General features: G+C 49.8%; 1 protein-coding gene and 1 long non-coding RNA gene across 8 annotated transcripts in view; both read left to right on the top strand.

The window, feature by feature from the left end:
* Positions 1-20,467, top strand: part of CLEC16A (C-type lectin domain containing 16A) — a 40,386-nt gene that overhangs the window by 3,613 nt on the left and 16,306 nt on the right. For 6 of the 7 annotated variants that reach the window (XM_032230261.1, XM_032230260.1, XM_032230257.1 and 3 more), the window contains exons 4-20: positions 291-439; positions 825-930; positions 1,981-1,986; positions 2,261-2,384; positions 2,481-2,655; positions 4,046-4,099; positions 4,797-4,910; positions 8,427-8,637; positions 9,044-9,152; positions 9,379-9,479; positions 11,149-11,271; positions 12,204-12,313; positions 12,865-12,909; positions 13,862-13,912; positions 14,405-14,533; positions 17,203-17,323; positions 19,342-19,493. In XM_032230261.1, the coding sequence (XP_032086152.1) occupies positions 291-439; positions 825-930; positions 1,981-1,986; positions 2,261-2,384; positions 2,481-2,655; positions 4,046-4,099; positions 4,797-4,910; positions 8,427-8,637; positions 9,044-9,152; positions 9,379-9,479; positions 11,149-11,271; positions 12,204-12,313; positions 12,865-12,909; positions 13,862-13,912; positions 14,405-14,533; positions 17,203-17,323; positions 19,342-19,493 (1,880 nt within the window). The remainder of the gene's footprint in view (positions 1-290; positions 440-824; positions 931-1,980; positions 1,987-2,260; positions 2,385-2,480; positions 2,656-4,045; positions 4,100-4,796; positions 4,911-8,426; positions 8,638-9,043; positions 9,153-9,378; positions 9,480-11,148; positions 11,272-12,203; positions 12,314-12,864; positions 12,910-13,861; positions 13,913-14,404; positions 14,534-17,202; positions 17,324-19,341; positions 19,494-20,467) is intronic. The other variant, XM_032230259.1, reaches the window with a different exon arrangement.
* LOC116517363 lies at positions 4,924-6,234 on the top strand. Its single transcript, XR_004256450.1, has 2 exons — positions 4,924-5,518; positions 5,948-6,234. It is a non-coding gene; the product is annotated as an uncharacterized LOC116517363 (long non-coding RNA).

Here is a 20,467-nt window from a genome sequence, read left to right as displayed (position 1 = left end):
GGATGCTTGGCAACTGGTTCATACTTATGACGGTTGCAGCGTCCTGGGGTCACGCGATCCACTTTTGCGACCGTCTGACAAAGTCAACAAGGAAGCCGGATTCCCTTAACAGCTCTGTTAATAAGTTATTCACTGCAGCAATTCACTTAACAACTGTGGCAAGAACGGTGGTTAAATGGGGCAAAATTCACTTAACAAATGTCTTACTTAGCAACAGAAATTTTGGGCTCAATTGTGGTCATAAGTAGAGGACTAACAGCATTTTACGCATCTCTATTTTTTCCCCTCAGACTATTTACTGTCCAACAACTACGTGAACTCTATCATTGTGCACAAATTTGACTTCTCGGATGAAGAAATCATGGCCTACTATATTTCATTCTTAAAAACACTTTCTCTGAAACTCAACAATCACACTGTCCACTTTTTTTACAATGAGGTGAGTCACAGGCTGGAAACAGAACATCGTTCTCAGTCAATTCTTTTCGCTGAGAGTCGGATAAACGTTTTCTGGAACGATGTATATATTGTTGCCAAATGTGTACCTCAGACATGACTGTGCATCCTAATTTATTTCAAAATCCGTAAATATTTAAAAAAGAAAATAGGGGTATCTGCTGGAGTTGTAGCTGAGAACGTCTGGAGGGAGGCAGCCTGAGGGACCAGGCTTTAACATTCTGTGCCAACACTTGTGTGGCACAGCAGGGGCCGAGGGAAGCCTCCTGTACTGACCAAGGCCCCAGGTGGCGCCTTAACAGTCCAGAGTCTGAAAGGGCAGAATAAAAATGCCCAAAGCGCCTATTCTTTACTGCCTTCTTCCGCAGCATACCAACGATTTTGCCTTGTACACGGAGGCCATCAAATTCTTCAACCACCCAGAGAGCATGGTCAGGATTGCAGTGAGAACCATCACGTTAAACGTCTACAAGGGTAAGTGTCTTCCTGGGGGGGTTCAGCACTAACCCTTGGGAGGAAGGAGCCGGGGCGTCCGGCGTTCCCAGATTCATCGGGTGAGAGTGAGGCAGACCCCAATTTGACCTAGTGGATCTCGTGAGCCTCTTCTCAGAACCAGCGTTTTAAGCCAGCGCTGCTGTCATCTCAGCCAGGAGGAAGCGATAGAAGCAGGCGGATACTCAGGGAATGTCCCCTGGAGGGCGCTCTTGGCTTTTGCACTCCAGGAAGGATCTTTCTTGAGAATGTGAAAGTGAAAGTTGTTTGGTCAGGACCCAGAGCCGCTTCCTGAAATATTTATTAGAACTTTTGACCCCTTTCTCTCTCTCTCTCCCTCCCCCCCCTCCCATGCATGCACACTCTTTTTCATCAGTGAAGGAAATGTCAGCTGCAACCTAGAACTCATCCAGATGTTTCCCATTGCAAAGAAATAGAGGCCATGTGCCTCTTCATTTTGCCCTAGGAATCCAGACATTAGAGGTAGAAGAAGTTTTTCAGGTAGGGGTAGATTCTGGGCTGGTTTTCTTGTCCATGTAAAGCTGGCGCCCAGAATCTATGGAATCCAGCAAGAGAGGAGAGGGAGGCCCATCGGATTTGCCCATCCCTCATTTTAAAAAAAACACGTAGTTTTGACTTGGGCCACTTCCAGGTAGTCAGACATAGACAGAATTTCTTCTGTTCACAGCTGCGGGGCTTCTAGACCGTCTGTGAGCGATAAAAAAACTGTCAAGAGTCTTAGTTACTTATAAAAAATAATAAAGGCTGGATATAAGTAAATAAAATTGCGATCCTACTGAGCAGTCCCTGCCCTGGGATGTGAAGTTGAGGGGAGGGCACCCCCTGGTGGCTGGCCTTGGGACAGGGGCTTCCGTGGGCTGCCTGCTTGTTTCTAACTGCTCTCTTCCAGCCTAGATGCCCTGCTGCTCTAACCACTGACCTCTTTGGAGCTCCTAACCCTGTTAACCACGTTGTCTTTCTTGTCTCCCCTCGTCCTCTCTTCACTGGTGCATCCCGTCTCCCTTAAAACAGTGTCATGTAAGTCTGCTGGTGGATTTTCCCGCCTGGTGCTGTTGCCCGGTTCCCTAGATTGCAAGCGGGCCGTTCTCGGCGACCGCAGAATCCAGCCGCTTTCAGCCGCTTTATTATTAGATTAATATCTTAAAGGGGATGTTGACCTTTCCCAAAAGCTGCCCTAGAAATAGAATTGATTTTGGCCCACGCTGCCGAAAGCAAGTTAGAGGAAGGGGTACGTCCTTAAAGCGTTTGGGGAGAAAAGTACCAAAAATGATAACAGCCTGTTTGCCTTCAGTGGACAACCAGCCGATGCTGCACTACATTCGAGACAAGACGGCCGTCCCTTACTTCTCCAACCTTGTCTGGTTCATCGGCAGCCACGTGATCGAGCTGGACAACTGCGTCCAAACAGACGAGGAGTAAGCCTTTCTTGTTCACCCGGAGTCCTTTCTTGGGGTGGGGGGCAATGGGGGGGGGTAGTGACTGCATATTTAGTCTGCTCTCTTTTTTTGCAGGCACAGAAATCGGGGCAAACTGAGTGACCTGGTAGCCGAGCACCTGGATCACCTCCATTACCTGAACGACATCCTGATTATCAACTGTGAATTCTTAAACGATGTCTTGACGGACCACTTGCTGAACAGCCTCTTCCTGCCTCTCTACGTCTATTCCTTCGTCAACCAGGAGAAGGTGAGGGGTCCCTTCCTTTGCTCGAGGTGGCTGCCTTGGGGCGTCGTTCTGAAATAATGCCAGCGCTGGAGTCTCTCTGTGGAGTCACAGAAGCAAACCTGCATGACCATACTAACGTCATTATCGCTTATGTTGTGGGAGGGAGGGAGGGAGGGAGAGAGGGAGGGAGGGAGGGAGAAGCGGGTCACAGAGGTCTCCTCTCCCCACTGTTCCCCTGTCAGGGCAAAACGAGGGAGAGAGGGTGGTGGTGACAGCACAACAAGCGTCATCTTTGGACTGTCAGTTCGGTTGAAAGTGTGACAAAGAGCAGCTACCACCTTTCATAACCAAGATTTCTAAACCCCTCTTGATGTAATAATGTGCATGAATCATCCTGTGGCTTTCCTTGGGTAATCGCCTTTTGGCCAGCCGCAGAAGTTACTTCATGGGTTCTGATTAAAGCTTCAGCTTTTTGTCTTTCCCTCCTGGCTTGATTGCCAGAAGCTTCTCCTCCTTGCAGACCCTGTCCCAAGGGGCAAGGGGGCGACACCTGTTTGCCGTCACAAGCAAGAAAGGAGGCCCTTGCGCCCATCGGTGGCATGTGCCTGCCTCCCTTGTGTTTACACCTGGCTGTTTCTCCAAGGAAAAGCAGAGGCCTCTGCTCTGGAAGGCAGCTCCCTCCGTGGTCTCTGGGACAAGGAGAAGGCACAGGCTTAGAGACACCAAATGAATTAAAAGAAGTCAGTCTGTAGCATAGTGCTATACAGAGGTGTTTGGTCTTTAAAAAAACTCCCTGAATACTCCTGGAACCTTTTCAAGGTTTTTATGTAGAGTTCCTCTGAGTGACTTAATACGTATCAAACAGGCGCATCATTTCATTTCATTTATTAAATTTATAGGCTGCCCAATCCCGGAGGACTCCGGGCAGTTTACAATGAAAGAAGACAAAAGAAAAGAAAAGCAAAATAAGTAAAAAAAATAGTTTGAAATTCACAACACACATACGTTCTAATCGGGGCTGGACCTTATCACTAAGGTCAACAGCCCCAGGCCTGCCGGAACAGCCAGGTTTTAACGGCTTTCCTGAAGGCCATGAGTGCATGCACCGAGTTGTAATCCGTTGGTGATGCTTCCTTTAGTTCCCTGGGGATGTTCTCCTTGAGGATGTTCCCCATTTCTGTAGACAAGAGGATGACTTGGTCCAGATTCCCATGTTTTCCCCAAACAGTTGTGCAATTGAGTGATGCTCCTGTTTTAGAAAGAGGGAAGCAATGGGGAGGTTGTGGCAGTCGTTCATGTTTTGAAGAGCACTTTTTGTGTGCAATTCAAAAATGGAAGGAAATGCCGTCGGTCAATACCTGCATTAATTGTTCCACAGTTAAAAGCTGTTTCTTAATTTTTTCCTCCTTAGACTGCAGAACAGCCAAGGATAAGCCTCCAGGTTTCTCTCTATCTGTTGTCACAAGTAAGTGCGAATGATCCAGTACTGATTCTAGCGCAGCATTTCTCAACCTCAGGAACTTTTAAAATGGCTGGACTTCAGCTCCCAGAATTCCCCAGCCAGCATGGGATTCTGGGAGCTGAAGCCCACCCATCTTAAAAGTTGCTCAGGTTTGACAAATTCTGCTCCAGACTCTATTAAGAATTTGTTAGAGGGCCACGTCTACTTTTTAACAGCGATATAGCAATGGTGTTAAAACTGACTGTGCCGGGAAAGGGGGGGGGGGGTGTCAGTCATTTTGCAATTGTGATTTGGGGGTTTGGTAAGGACGGGGGGGGGGACTACAGGACTAGGGTCAGAAATGGACTCAATGAAGACTCCAGGCAAATAGGCGGGATGGGTATTTAATGGTTGTGGGGGGTGAGATCTCCTGAATTAGTTACAGCTGGCTTTCCAAACCACATTCCCTTTTATGGAAGACTGGCTGCCCTTCAGCATGATGTTAGGAAGCCCTTAAATATGAGATATTTTCCCTTGTCCTCCTCTCCTCTCCCACGCACTGAAAGAAATACCGTCCGGTGAAATCAGCCTAAAGTAATTTCTCTTCTACTGTAGCGGAGAGGAAAGTAGCAAGATAAATGGGAAGTTAATCTGTGTGCCCTCTCTGAGTCTCCCTCCCCAACAGTTTTTGCTTCTCTGCCTCCCCTCCCCCCCCCCCCAGGTTTTCTTAATCATCCATTACGCCCCCCTGGTGAATTCATTGGCCGAAGTCATTCTGAACGGAGACCTCGCGGTGTTTTCCTCAAAAGTGGAGCAAGACGTCCAGAAAAGCTCTGTAAGTAGAACGAAGGCCTGTTGCCTCTCAGAGGCTGCCTTGGGGGCTGGGGTTCATTTGGCAAGGCCGGGGCCGTGGAGCGATCTGCCTGGCATCTAAAGGGTTCCTGGGTACCCTTTATCTTGGTGCTTTTTCAGAAAAAAATCAGGCCCGATCTCGCATGCAAGCTGAGAGATAAAAAGCACCGTGGCACATGGAAATGATCTTGTCTTTGCAGCAGGCAGACTCATTCTGGGCTTTTGCCCGCTTTTCTGTTCAACGGGTTCTGTTACTGGGAAATCTGTGGTTAGAAGCTTGTCGCCTTTTTCTGCTCTAGCAGTTTGACTTCCACTGAATGTCTTTTGCAGAATTATTTGGTGGTGGTGTTGTTTTTTTAAGTATGTGAGAGGTTGAATTACTCGCAGTGGGTGGTAACAAGAGTGGATGTTATTTTAGTAGTTTTTCTAGGTAAATTTAATCCCTCAAAAAGCAGACCATGTTCAAGAGCTAATCCTGGCATTTTTGCTTTCTTCTTTATTCCACCCGGCAACCACCGTTAACAAGCTCACAGCGTTTATTAAGTAAGATGGGGGTGATTTCCTGAAGCTTTGGAAACAGATCTGGAATAGGTATTGGACCTGGGTACTTGAGAGACCGCCTGCTGCCAATTACCTCCACTAGACCAATTAGATCCCACAGACTAGGCCTCCTCTGAATTCCATCCGCCGGCCAGTGCCGACTGGCGACTACCCGGAGGAGAGCCTTCTCGGTGGCTGCTCTGACCCTCTGGAACGAACTCCCCGTGGAGATTCGAACCCTCACCACCCTCCAGACCTTCCGCAAAGCCCTTAAAACCTGGCTGTTCCGACAGGCCTGGGGCTAAAGACTCGCTGCCCCACTTCGAATGGTATGATTGTTGTGCTTTTAACTATGTATGGTTTCTATGTTTTTGTAACTCTGTTTGTATTTCCCCTCCTTTTTGAGTTGTGAGCCGCCCTGAGTCCCTTCAGGGAAAAGGGCGGCATACAAATAAATTAAACCAACCAACCAACCAATAGGAGGGTTATTGGAAATCTGTCGGTGGCAGAAATATGATCTGGCTCAGTTTGAGCAGACCTGATAATCGCCCTGAAAGAAGCCCAGGTGGGGCAGCTGCCCTGCGACTCCCAAAACGTAGTTGGATTTGTTTCCCCCCCAATAAGAGAAGCTTCTTAAGGGAGGATGGGGAGAAGGGCTGGTAAGTGGAGGCTGCCTTGATGACCACCCTAGAAGCAGTGGGGGTGGCTATTGTAATGCCGGTGGGCTTAAAGAGGCCCCTCCCTCACTTGATGGGGGAGGGGAAGAACGAATGAAAGACCGAAGGAAACAGCAGCCTTGATGGCAGTAAGGCAAGTGGTGCAGCGGAGCAGAAGGAACGTGGGAATTTCAAATGACCGCCTTGCCACTTGGGAGAATCCCTGCCCGCTTCCTCAAAGCAGCTCTGGCGGCCGCGGTGGCTTTGATTTAGGTTGCCCTTTACAGGTGGCATCACAGAACACGTGGCTGTTGGGAGGCAGGTCTTCGGTTCGGGCCGTGCCATCTTCAGATGAAGTGGGGGTAGCAAGTGGTGGGGAAAAGCTTTGTTTCCCTGAGCAGCTGAGAAAATTGGGAAAGCAGTTTGGCTCCCACCCCACCTTCCCCTGTCTCAGTCAGCTGGGTGATCAGCCCCCGCCCCTGACGCACTCTCTGGTCGAAATCTGAGTGGTCTGGAGGAAAGTGCTTTTCTTGCTATGAGGCAGTTCTCAGATCCGAGAAGCCGCTTGTGTTTCCAGCGGTGGGAAGTGCCAGAGGAAGGTGGTGGTCTCCTCCTCGCTGTCTGGGGCCGTGAGTCATGCGCCTTCGCTTGACACCCACCCAAGGCGACCCAAAGTCACACTCGGCCTTCGCCTGGCCTTCTTTGAACTGGTTTTGCTCTGCTTCCTGCCCCAGTCGGATGTGGCTGGCTCTGCGCCTAGGCTTAACCTACTTTCGCTCCTTCCTGTAACCCCGAGGGGGGCCTGGAAAGATTGGGCTTGTCAAGCAGAGGCTCCAGCCTACATTGAAACGTATACAGGAGCCTGGCCCAAGGAGACAAGCCGTGATAAACATTTGTCCCTGCCTGGCTTGTTTCTCAGTCTCAGCTGAAAGACTCTGCCAAGCCCAGCAGAGGGAGGAAACAGGGTCCCCAGGAATACCTAACTGCGCACCAGAACTGAACGAGAGTCGGGTCTTCAGAAACCATAAAACAGAAACCCTTTTCTAGGCATAGAGCTTTTCCAACTGCGGCATCCATCTGCCTTCTTCCTTTTTCTTTTTCTTTTTTGAACTATTACCATCTGGCAGACGGTACCGGATAATAAAAACAAATAGGCTGAAAAACAGCTTCTGTCCCAGAGCTGTAACTATATTCTACTGTGTAATGTAATATTAATGCAGTATTAAGGTTTTTCAATTTAATTTATAGAATGTGAAGGGTGTATGTTTGTGTTTTTATTTTTATAATTGTACACTGAAGATGGCATTTAATTTCGTTGTACCATTGCAATGACAATAAAGTAAAGTAAACTTTCTTTTTCGGACTGTAAACATAGTCTCAATTCCACGGAAGATCAGAGGTTTCCTGGATTGTACCCTTTAATCTGCTTTTGGAGTGTGTCAAAGATCTGTGGGCCAAGAATTAAGCCAGTCCAAGTGCTCATTGACCACTCACATTCTGACAAAAAAAGAAGGGGCAATTTGTCCTTCGCCTTGGTTGGGGATTGATTGAATTTCCATGAAAGGGGAGAAATAACTGTTGTGAAGTGGGGCTTGAATCATCCTCTTGGCTCCTGTTGAACAGGACTCTTGGCATGGAATAAAAATGCAGGTTTCTAGGAGTCGGTGTGACCAGCTGCCTGTAATGGTCCTTGCAAGATTTTTCTTCGAGGCTCCGGTGGATTTACTGCCCTCCAGTGTAACCATAATAGGTTCCCAAGAGAGGACAGCGTCACGTCCCTCTGCCTCCACTAGAGATGGGGGTGGCCCCTTAAAGGCTGTGGTGGAAGAGCACAGAGTTGCTGGCATCCCTTGTCCTGTCCCATTCTTGCCACATGCTACAGTGCCGAGGTGGCGCAGTGGTTAGAGTGCAGTACTGCAACCACTTCAGCTGACTGCTATCTGCAGTTCGGCTGTTCAAATCTCACCGGCTCAAGGTTGACTCAGCCTTCCATCCTTCCGAGGTGGGTAAAATGAGGACCCGGATTGTTGTTGGGGGCAATATGCTGACTCTGTAAACCGCTTAGAGAGGGCTGAAAGCCCCATGAAGCGGTATATAAGTCTAACTGCTATTGCTATTGCTACAGGCTAGGAATCAGCCACCGAGAGGCCGTGTTTTGGGAGCAGAAAGGTTGCTTGCCGTTTCTTTTGCAGTTCTAAAATACCCAGATGGACTCCTGGCTTTTCTCCCTTTGGAGCTTGGCCCGTTCATTGGGTCAGGAAGGTCACGGAGCTGACTTCCTTCTGTCTGTGCGGATGTTTTAGGCCAAGGCGGGCATCAGGTGCTTCATTAAACCTTCCGAGACCTTGGAGCGCTCGCTAGAAATTAATAAGCAGAAGGGAAGGAAGAGGCTGCAGAAGAGGCCCAACTATAAAAACGTTGGGGAGGATGAGGAGGAGGAGAGGGGCCCGGAAGACACCCTGGAAGGCACCGAGAGCCCCTCCAAGGGCCTCAAGCCCAATGGGGAGAATGAAGGTGAGCGGGGGCCCCACCTGCCGGCTGCCCATTCTTCCACTCCTGTGCCTGCGGGGCTGATGTCGGGGTGGCTGGCGGCTTCTGCCTTGTTGGGTTCTCCTGGGTGAAACAGGGCTCCCCTTCCTTCTGCAGAGTGCCCAGATAGGAGGCTGGCTTCAGCCCTTCCTGACCTGCTGGTTTTGATCGTCTGAGTAGAATCCCTGCGTTTACGTCAGCAGGGGTTCTTCACAGTCGGGGCACCAGGCATCTCTGCAGGGTCCCTTTGACCAGATCCCCATGGCCTCTTCCGTTTGACCAGAATCGCAGCCTCCCCCCCCCCCCCATGGACATCATCTACCCACCTCTGGCCTGTGGAATATACCCGTCTCTCTAAAACACATGTGTGTGTGTGTGTCTCTCTCTCCAGAAATTGAGATGGTCATCATGGAGCGTTGCAAACTCCTTTCTGCCACAGAGCAAAACATAACAGATGAGGAGAAGAGTGCAGCTGCCTCCGAAATGTGCAGCTGGAACAGGTGGGCGAGAGGTCTTCTCCCCCCCCCCCATTCCGCGGTGGGACCCATGTAACCCAGCAAGGCCAAGGGCCCCTCCTCTGATGAAGAGTCCTCCAGGGACTCTCTTGCCCATTATAACTCAGGCCCACAGAGGGAGATAGGTCACCCTCAGGCATAAAGGCAGATCCTCAGAAAAGGGGGGGTTCTTTTAATTAAAAAAAAAATCCTCTTTTCCCCCCCTCCCCAGGCCGTTTCTGGATATGGCGTATAATGCCCTGGAGTGTGCCGACTTTGACTACTATGCTCTTTTTGTGTTGTGTCTTCTGTACGCCATGTCTCACAACAAAGGTAAGCCTGTGCTGCCTTGTGGGGGGGGGGGGGTGGTCCAAGGGCTGCTGCTCCGAGCCCTTCGGTCGGCTCACGGAATTACATTTCAGCCAAGTCCCCCTTCCCTCCCTCCCGGGTTTTGTCCACCTGAGTCCTCATTTGCATTAGCAAAAGGAGTGAGGTTTTTGGAGGGGAAGCAGTGGGTGTTTGAGCCACACTGCTTCTCGGGGGAAAGACTGAAAATCTGCCATCCATCTCGGGGGCAGAAAGCTCAGCCACTCGTGGCAGCCCGTTGGTCTCTCTGGTTTCTCCTGCCCTAAGATGCAGCTTTTCCAGGGAACCAGTCCCTTGGGCCCAAAGGTTTGGGGACCGCGGCATTAAAGCACTAAAGGTTGGCGTCCCCGGATTGCTTAAATTCCACTCATAAATGATTCTCCTGAAAATTCAGGGCGGCCACGGAATTTAGGGCTGGTGGATAGGAGAGTTGCAAACTATTTTGCATGCATCACGAAAAGGTGTCCCCCTTTGTGTAGAGCTGTGAACGTCTTGAGTGCTGTCCTTAACGCTTGGCCAAAGGTCGTTACTGACACACGTGTCGTTGAATGAGGACTGGCCTGTTTCAAAGCAGCTTTTTCTGAGAAATAACCTCACTGCATTACAGGAACAGCTTGCTGTGTTAATGTGGCTTTTTAATAACTTCTCTGCTGCAACCAGCATCTGTTAATTGATCTTCTCAGTTCCTCAGCTCTTGCAAAGGAACATCTGTAGCTTTTCTTGATCTTGGCTGTCACTCTCAACCCCCAACTGCTGGGGACCTTAGTTTCATTTCATGATGCTGTGCCTGTAACTGTACTGAAAGCAATACGGATACCGGTGCCAATCTGTAGCTTTCTGTTTCTCTTCTCTCCCCCTCTGCCTTTCCATTGTCCTGTGGGGCTTCCTCTTCGCCGAGGGGCCTTTTAGTAAGCAAGGGAAGGCAAAAGAGGTGCTGATTGTGACCTCGCTGGGCTACTGAGATCCTGGTGCCAATGGCTAAACGCCAACGGACGCAGCTTTTGACTCAGACTGCAGCCTCGGGCATCAGAGGCCCCCTTTGGCCCCCTGGGATAGACATCCTCTTGGCTCTGCATCCTCTCTGAGTACCAGAGTGCCTTGTGAGAACATTCTTTGTACGGAGGAAGTGAGAAGCACATCCAGAGGGAGGCTTGAAGTGGCTCTCAAGAGGTTGATTTAGGTTTCATCAGCCCTTTCTCCCCCCTCCCAAGGGTCAAAACCATCCAGGGGTCAGGAGACACAGGAGGAATTGACCAGAGGAGGGGTGGTGGAGCTGCTACTTGAGAAGGAGAGGAACCACGTGGTCCCAAGACTTTCAAGATGCTTATCAGGGTCACGAGCTGTAGGGAAGCTAAAGATGAATTCAGTGGAGAGGAGAGAGGGAGGAAGGCGGGCTGTTCACGTTGTCTGAATGTGGCTTCTGTTTCACCACCTTTATTAGCAGCCCAGAGTCGGCTTAAAGTTGGGTCTAATGAAATAATTAAATCCTCGCCTCCGAAGCTTTCCAAATTTTTGTGTGGTCAGCTTTGAGGAATTATACTGCAAGCCGAGCTGCCCTTTGTCTTTCCTGTGGTTCTGGGAATTGCTTTGCCAAACCGAGTTGTAATGGCAGCATTCCGTTCCTGTTCCTCCCAAGGAATCAAGCCCATCACCCTGGAGAGGATTCAGCTCTGGGCACAGGACGCCGAGGAGAAGAACTCCTACAACCCCGGCCTTGCGGAGAGGCTCATCAGGATCATGAGCTACGCTGCTCAGCCAGGTAGAGGGTTCGCCATGAACCACCTTCGGTCCTGGAACTGCGCAGCGGTGGGTGGTCTAAGAAACCCTTTTGAAAAAGGAGGAAACACGCAGCTTTTTCCCCCAAGGGCAGTTTTGGACAATAACAGCAGAAACCAGCAAGCAGCGGTTTAAAGACATCGGGAAGAGTCCTTATAAGCCCACTAGTAAGAGCCGAGGTGGTGCAGTGGTTAGGGTGCAGTACTGCAGGCTACTTCAGCTGACTGCTATCTGCAGTTCAGCGGTTCTAATCTCACCGGCTCAAGGTTGACTCAGCCTTCCATCCTTCCGAGGTGGGTGAAATGAGGACCCGGATTGTTGTTGGGGGTGATATGCTGACTCTGTAAACCGCTTAGAGAGGGCTGAAAGCCCCATGAAGCGGTATATAAGTCTAACTGCCATTGCTACTCGCCGCCTTTGGCCTGCGGCAGTTCCAAGCAGCCTGGGTCTCCCAGGACAGCCAACCGACCCAGTTTTTGATGGGAGCTTATAAAAGATCCCCGACTGCCCAGAGTTGTGTAGGCAAGAACCTCCCTCCACAATCAGCAGAGAGATTGGCTGCTATTTCCCTCTTGGGCTAGTAAAAAAAAGAAATCAAAAATAGCCCACACAAAGCGTTTTGGGTAGAGGACTGAATCATTCTGCCCCTTTTCTGCCTATGAATAAAATTCCTGCTTCTTAATGCCTGGTGGAATTTCCACCCACTTTTCGGTAATGTTTCTGTATTTAGGGGAAGAAAGCATTGCACTATTGGGGTGTTAAACTAACACACACACACACACACACCTTGAATTGGTGTGGGACAGATGTGAACTGAAACTGAATCTGCCAGGAAAAAGTGTCAACAGTTCAATGAGTTTTCTCTGAATCTTCTGCTTTGTTTCCCTCTCCCTCCCCCACCCCCCCACCCCACAGATGGCAAAATCCGTCTGGCCACCCTGGAGCTCGGCTGCCTCCTGTTGAAGCAGCTGGTGTTCAACAAACACGGCAGCATTATCAAAGATGTGCACCTTGCTTGTTTGGAAGTGAGTCTTTTCTCTTTTTTTCAAAACGAAACCAAAAGGACAAAACTGTCTCCCAGAGGTGATTTGTCCTGTTAGGCCCATCTCTCTTCCGAAGTAAATTGCCGAACCGCAAATGATGCCTTTCCCCCTAGGAGACCCCTCTGTGCAGCTGGAGCCTGTCCCTGCTTTTCCCAGCAAGGGTGGTGGATAGCGGGACTCTGAGGCTCAGGGCTCCCCTGTGAACCCTCCATCCCTCGGCAGCTGAGTCTGAGCCGCCCCACCTGGATTCCTCGGAAGAGGGATTCCTTTCTTGACCCTGTGCTGCTTTTGATTTGTGATCCTTGCCAATAGCCAGCTGCTCTTCGTAGGCGTTCCCTCTTTCCTTTCCACCCATTTCTCCCAGCCTACGTGGTCCTTATGAAGGAACGCCATGGCCCATGTCTTCCTTGATCATTTTCAGGGAGCAAATCATTCGTGTTGGGGAAGGGAAATCAGGCAGGGAGGCGGCATGCGACGTGTTATCCTCAATATCTTGTGTCCTGAATGGAGGATTTTTCATTTCTCTCTTTAAGGGGGCAAGAGAAGAAAGCGTCCACCTGGTGCGGCGTTTTTACAAGGTAACCTCCCAGCCTCTTAACTCTCCCAAGCTGAATTCTGGAAAGATCCAAGGGAGCTGGGCGCGGCTGTTCTGGTTCCCACAGAAACTCTTGCAGTGCGACGCCAGGCGCTCGGTCGTTTCTCTCCTGCTCGATAGAACCTTTCCATAAGCGCCTGCCTGGCTCTGATCGTTTGTGGCCTCTGAGCCACTTCAGGTTTTGGATGTTTCTGCATTGAATGGCTCCTCACAAAGTTTGCGCGGAGCAAAAGACAGTTTCCAAGACGGCAGATTAGCTGTGCGGAAGGAGTCCCTGACCACTGTTGGAAGGGCCCCCTCATTGGGGCCTGCCTGACAGAGGACAGGGGGGTCGTCACTTAAAAGGTTTAAACCAGTGTTTCTCAACCTTGGCAACTTGAAGATGTCCGGACTTCAACTCCCAGAATTCCCCAGCCAGGGGAATTCTGGGAATTGAAGTCCGGACATCTTCAAGTTGCCAAGGTTGAGAAACACTGCTTTAAAGAGTTGCCCGGGAAAGCCAGATGTCCCAGCATGTCCACAGCTGATTTAATCGAGGACTTTAGATATGGTTGGTGGAGAATCTGTCTCAGACAAGGGGTCCTTCAGTTGGCGAGAGGAGGAGGAGGAGGTTCTTATGAAGCTGCTGAATTGGTCTCTCGCTCACAAGAAGCACTTCAAAAGCAGCTGCCTGGTTCAGCAAGGGCCCTCCGCTCCAGGCATGGCAAGTTAGGGCGGTATAACCTTTCCTCCCGATAAATGTTTCTTCAAATAGAAGAAGTGTAAATGGGAGTTGGAGTTGTGCTCATCCCTGCGTGGGAGAGAAGCGGATCCTCAGGGAAGTGGGATAATGGGAAGGAAGGCTGCTTTAAGGCCATCAGTAAAGAAGTAACATTCCCCCCCTCTAAGAATGCTCACGCAGGGAGAGAAAATGAAACCCTTTCCTTCCTTTAAAGGGAGAAGAAATTTTTCTGGATATGTTTGAAGATGAATATAGAACTATGACCGTAAGTAACGACCAGATTGCCAGAGAAATACGAAACTGGCAAAGTGGAACATTGTTGCAAACATTTAAAGTTTTGTTTAAAAGCGCTATTGTTATCAGTCACCTTTTAAGGAAAGAGAAGGGGGTATTGAAGAAGATGCCCAAAAAATAGGCAAAATATGAATTAAAGATTAATAGTGCTGTGTAAATGGAACAGTTGAACAGGGAGAAAGCTGGACGCGTTGGCAAAGCGGGAGAAGGGATGAAGCTGAGCTGCAGAATGGGTGACCCTAGTCAACCCCAGTGGCTCTTTTGAGGTGGAGGGAAATGCACCAAACCCTGAGAGGTTGCATCTCTCTCTAAAGGTGGGTGTTGGCCACGGCCTGAGAGACAGGACCCCTTCTGTGGCCTTCTGTAGAAAGGGTTCTCTTTGTCCTGTTACGGTCTCCTCCGAGGAAGAGGTAAGGTGGATGGGGTTTGTACATGAAGTTGAGGGTAGCATTTCTTCCACCAGCTGAAGCCCATGAATGTGGAGTACTTGATGATGGATGCTTCCATTCTGCTGCCGCCCACGGGAACCCCCCTCACGGGCATCGACTTCGTTAAGAGGCTCCCCTGTGGCGACGTGGAGAGAACCAGGCGGGTGAGTGTGCCTTCCTTGGGGCTTTGACCTCCAGTCCTAAGTGCTCAAGGGACGCAGCGTCCCCTGCCTTCTCCTGGAACAGCTGCAGGGTTGGGTGGAGGTTTGCCTGGGTCTCTCCTAGCTGGCCCCTCTGGCCACCCTGCTCGCTCCATTGCGGGAGTGACGTGATTTTGCTACTGTGGGGGCTTGCAGTGATTGTGCCAGCAACTCCCTGCCTCCCTCCCTCCCTCCCTCCCTGGTAGGAAATTGTCTCCATGAGCTTTTGCAAAGGATGATTGGAAAAGAGAAAGTAATAAGGGGTTGCCATGAAGCTAGAGAGGTAGAAGCATTCAGAGTCAGGAGGGGGGGGCATTATATTTGCCCCACACATGTGATGCAAACTAGGGAAGTGCGCAGCCACCTGTGAGTGCATGTAGAGCATGACAAAAGTGTTGAAGCATGCCAAGCCCTGTTGGCGCGCGCAGACAGGCGCTTCTGAGAAAGCCCTGCGTTTGAATGCCGGATCTGGCTGCTGGGCTGATGTGAGGCTGAGGGCTCTCTGCTCTCGGCTGCCTCCTCGAGTGGGTCGTGCCTGGGGAGGTGGAGGGTGGGGAGCTAGACGAGAGCGAAGAAGAGCTTTCTTGGAAATCCCAGCTGCAGGGCTGCTCTCTGAATGGTTCGGTTTATACAGCTTTTATCACCGCGTTATCTCTTATCTTGTTTTTCACTATAACAGGCTTCTGGGAAAGCAAAGGAACCTTTTCCTAGAATAGAACCTGCTCTTTTTGAAGGGGTTTCTTCATAGCCATGAAGGTCATGAAGGAAAGCCATACTGTGAATCTGTATGTAATGAATCTCGGGTCGTTTAGTCTGGAACGATTAAAAAATGGTTAAGGTTCCTATTTTTGATCATAGTTGAAGCAAGAGTGTCTGCTTCCTGGAAATGGAGATTTTAGATCTTCGGTCCAGAATTACAAGGCGGTGGTAATCTTTGTACGTAGATTTTGTCCTTAAAAACAAAGGTTGCATTCTAATGCATGTAAATAAAGTACATTAAAAATTATCTCTCTGTAGGAAGCCACAAACCACATCCTTTTGCAAACTCTTGTTTGAGCCTTGAGTAACTTCTTGATTTTTGCTAGCTTACTTAAAAATGACCCAAGTGACATTTTCGGGCTGAATTCACAAAACCCACCAAATCCTTGAATAAATGAGATGTAATTGCTGCGGCAATGTCACATCCTTTGGCCGACAAACACATCCTCCTGCAGTCAAATGGGAGGTTTAATGCAGTGTTTCTCAACCTTGGCAACTTGAAGATGTCTGGACTTCAACTCCCAGAATTCCCCATGCTGGCTGGGGAATTCTGGGAGTTGAAGTCCAGACATCTTCAAGTTGCCAAGGTTGAGAAACACTGGTTTAATGCATTCTGTCGACTAGTTTATGAAGCCTTGTCTAGTGAAAGCTCATCCTCTTGGTTCGGTTGTTGCCGTTTCCTGCATGTTTGGGCTCCCTTTGGAAAGACCTCAGGGAGGAGACCTGGTTGAAACGAAGGCTCTGAACCGTAGCGCTGGCCACCTATTTGGCTTGGGACCCACCCATGGGGTTGACCAGCGGAGACCTCCGGGGCCTCTTCCTCCACTTACCCACCATTTGAAGGTCCCATCAAGGGCCGTGTTTGAAAAAAAGCCCGCTGCAACTGCCTAGGATGGGCTTCTTGCTCTCTCTTTCACACCTGTTTCCAGATGTGCATGTGCGTACAGAGAGACTCCACTACAAGCCCTAGCAGTTTCTGGGTGAGGCTTCTTCTGGAACGTTCCAGGGCAACATTAGGTAGCCTAAAACCATTTTTTCCATCTTCCAACGTGAATCTTATGGAATCTGTCTCATTCTCCCAGCAGCCTGAAATGGACTCAGAAACAGAAAATACAAGACTTTACATGCTGGTCTTTTTTCTTTTCTTTTCTTTATCAAAAGCTGGTGTTTGAGGACCCATTTCAATTTCATTTCAATTGTTGCTCTGCTGATAAGAACTGGCGGTTTTTATCTGGCAGCAAATCCACAATGGCTTTGGGAGTTAATGATTTGCCAAACAGACCTACAGTAAATCTTTTTTTCCACCTATCCTTTGTCATACTATGAAGTGGAAAGCAGCGGCAGCCATTTGCAAAGGGAGGGTGGTTTTTTTGGCTGGGTTTCTGTATTTTTGTATTCTCAGAAAATGGGCCCAGCAAATGCAGTGTAAAGTGCCTTTCTCCTCCCCGTCAACCCTCTGACAACTCAAATGGTTCCCAGCCAGCTTGGCCTGTGAACCCAGTTCAGTTCTGTTGACATTCTGGCCAGAGAGGATGACATTTGGAGCCACCTTCCCCTGAAGGGGGTGGGGGTTGCTGGTGTGGAGCCTTGGCGGCTGGCTCTTTCCATCCAGCCCTGGGGAGATGATTAAAGAAGCCTGCAGTTCTTGGACCAAAGAATCATGGGCCGTTCCTACTTTTGCCCCCTTGCTGCCATATCCTGAACTGCTCCTGTCTACCTGTATGGCAGGCTACTCCAAGCAGTTTTAAAAGTCAAAGAAGAAACGGCTTGGCTGGCAATGAAAAGTGTTTTTACACAGAATATTCAGGGCTTTAAGACATTCTTTATCTTTTCACCGCTCATCCTGAACCTCTCTTGCCTTTTTGTGCCTTCAGGCCATCCGAGTGTTCTTCATGCTGCGTTCTCTGTCCCTGCACCTCCAGGATGAGCCAGAGACTCAGTTGCCTCTGACGAGGGAGGAAGACTTAATTAAGACAGACGATGTCCTTGATCTGAGTGAGTAGCCCCCCAGGAGGGAAGACAAGCAGGTGCTCAGCTTCCTGGGGAAAATAACGAAGGAAAGGCAATGGGTTCTCCATCGTTGTTTTGGTTCCGCCCGCTTTCAGGTTCTCGGCTTCCAAAATGCTGCCCCCCCCACCCGCACACACACAGACACACACACCGACACACACACCTTGCTTGATTGATGGCCTTCTCTCAGTGCATAGTGGGGTCTCAGTTGGTCAGGAGGGAAAAAGATTTGGGTCCATCTGCAGCTGTTCTATATGGTAACCATTGTTGCAGATCATATCTACGCAGCATCTGGAGGAGCAGCCGAGCTGAAGGAAGGCCATTTCGTCCCTTATGGCTCTGTGTGTGTGTCTCCTAATCCCCTCCCCCACAGGTTTTTTTTTGTTTTTGGTCTGGGAGAGGTGAAATCACTTGTGACAGTAACTCTAACTGGAAGTCCCAAAATAGCCCCATGGCCTTCTGGTAAATAACTCTTTACGATGAGGATAAATTGGGTGTGCTAGGAAATGCAGGGCCCTTGTTTCCCTTTGGGTACAACCTCTATGAATAGAAAAATGTCAGTCACACTTACGGTAGTCATTATAAAATAATTTATTTTACTGTAATGGGTATTTTAGGAAGTTGAACCCTGCATTGTTTGACCTGGCGAGCGAGGAAGCCCAGATGATTCCAAGCAGCCTTTCAGTCCTTCTCTTCTTCCTCCTCCCCCCCGCCGAGTGCTTCCTCACCCAAAGTCCATAGAAAAGGCCATCTGGAGCCTGCGTCAGTGGCAGAGATCGAGGGAAAGAACTCCTGGACAAGCAGTGGCTGAGAGAGGAGAGGGGAAGGCCGGGCCAAATTGACGTGGTTGGCCGGGAGCATCTCTTCTGTCCCAGTCTTCTGTTCTGCTCAGCAGTCCCACTGCAAAGGGCTGGGAAACAGGATGGAAATAAGGGGAACGGGAACCCCTTGGGAGGAGGAGGAGGCCTAGGTGGAGGGCTGGGCTTCAGGCCAGATGATGCTCTCTGCCCTTGCGCTGGGAAAGGAGGAGGCTGCTCTGGGCTCCCACCTTCCCTTCCTGGGAGTTGTGGTTGTGAATTGCTCTGGACTCTGTCCCCTCGGGAAAAGGCTTCCCAGAGCAGAAATTAAATAAGCTTGCAAACTAACTGGATGTAATTACAATTATATCTGCCAACTCTTTTATATGGATGTGCTTGAAACAAATCAAATTACAATATTCCTGTTGGGTTTCAAAATGAAATATTGTTGTTTCTTGCATATTGATTTTTTTGATTAGTACCTGCTTTGCCTTCCCTCCTCTTCTTTTTTTAATTTTTAGTAATGCCCATTGATGTGGTTTTAATATCTATTCCTGTAACCCTGACTCTGTTTCATAGAACAGTCACAATTGCGCTCTGGAGCATTAAAGCGCATTTTGCAATTCATTTTCCCAGTCTGCCTTGACCAAACATGCCATTCCCAACATTCCGATCACAGTTATTGCAAATTTTAAATAATACTAGTTATTTTTCCTGGAAGCCAAATTCTGTTCTGTGGAGATTAGTCATCTTCTGCCTCGACGAGACCTGTTAGTCTCTGTTAGTCTGTAGGTTCTGTCTGCGAGAGATTCACCCCTGGCACTTCAAACCATGCACCAGGCAGAAGCTGCAGTGGTGATGCTGCCCCATCTCAGCCGCTGATTGCAACCCCAGACTTCCCTTCCGCCCGTGCCAAGCGCTAGTCCTGGCCCTTTGCTCTGGGTGATAACCATCGACTTTAAAGAGGCAGGCTGACGTCTCTCGCGCCCAACTTGCACTGAGTTCCCTCTTTTAGAGGGGACGAAGGATATTCAAAGCTGAGCCAAGTAGAAGTCGATGGGCAACAGAGAGGCCTTGATTACGCAAGGGGCCTTTTCTGGGTCTCCTTTGGGGCCTTCAGACAAAAAGGGATCAAAACCTCCCAGTAAAAGTAGTTGGACGGGATCACCTCGGTCATGGCTCTCCTTCCTGCTCTTCTTCCTTCAGATAACAGTGATCTGATTGCCTGCACCGTCATCACCAAGGACAGCGGTCAGGTCCAGAGGTTTCTGGCGGTGGATATTTACCAGATGAGTTTGGTGGAGCCAGATGTTGGGCGCTTAGGCTGGGGAGTCGTTAAATTTGCCGGCCTTCTCCAGGTGAGCATAAAACCTGGCGGAGGCTTCAGGTTTCGAGCTGCGGGTCCTGGCAAGCTGAGCCTGCAGGCGCTTTATAGCAAAGCTTTCCTTGGCCACTGGTGCTGAGCAACTCCCCCCCCCCCCTCCCCTGCCCAGAGGAGCCACCGGAGACTCAGGGGCTTCCCAAGGGTGAAGGTGCCAAGGCTACTCCGGAGTTTTTCAGGCAAGAGGGATGTTTTCAGAGCCGTTTTCTCCTTCACCGTGTTCCTCGCTAAGCCAGGTGGCTTACCTTTTTTGGGTCAAGAGCCGAGGTGGCGCAGTGGTTAGGGTGCAGTATTGCAGGCCACTTCAGCTGACTGCTATCTGCAGTTCAGTGGTTCTAATCTCACCGGCTCAAGGTTGACTCAGCCTTCCATCCTTCCGAGGTGGGTGAAATGAGGACCCGGATTGTTGTTGGGGGCGATAATGCTGACTCTGTAAACCCCTTAGAGAGGGCTGAAAGCTCTATGAAGAGGTAGATAAGTCTAACTGCTATTGGGTCGAATACGCCTGAGCAGCTGCTGGTGCACATCATTTCCTGCAAGAGGAGACTTGCCAGTATTTGTTTGTGGCTAAGCAGCTTCCAGTTTATTGACTTTGAAAGAAACAGGATTAACCAGCACCGTAATTGACTGGCTCCACGCGACCCGGGGGAGCCAGCTCAGCGACAGCTCTAGCAGCTGCCTTGGCAGAATCCCTGGAGCCCAATTTGTATTCCTCGTGGTTGCTTAGGGTCTTGGGGAAATTCGGCCCCTTCGGTAGGCAAACCCGTTCTGTGTGTTGTGCGAGCAGGAGAGGTGACTTCCGAAGCTAGGCTAGAGTGTGTGAAGCCTCTGGTGCCCCCTTGCCTGGCCTTCTCCGTTCATAGGGGGAGAGGAGAAAGCGGGGCTGGTTTGGCTGCCTCTGCCTCGTCTTTTGCAAAGGGAGCTCTGGCGCCTGGGCTGGGTCTCGGCTCG

This window comes from Thamnophis elegans, chromosome 14, assembly GCF_009769535.1.
Source record: "Thamnophis elegans isolate rThaEle1 chromosome 14, rThaEle1.pri, whole genome shotgun sequence".
Taxonomy (NCBI): domain Eukaryota; kingdom Metazoa; phylum Chordata; class Lepidosauria; order Squamata; family Colubridae; genus Thamnophis; species Thamnophis elegans.
Note: the sequence above shows the minus strand (reverse complement) of the source record. Positions and strands in the feature narration are given on the sequence as shown.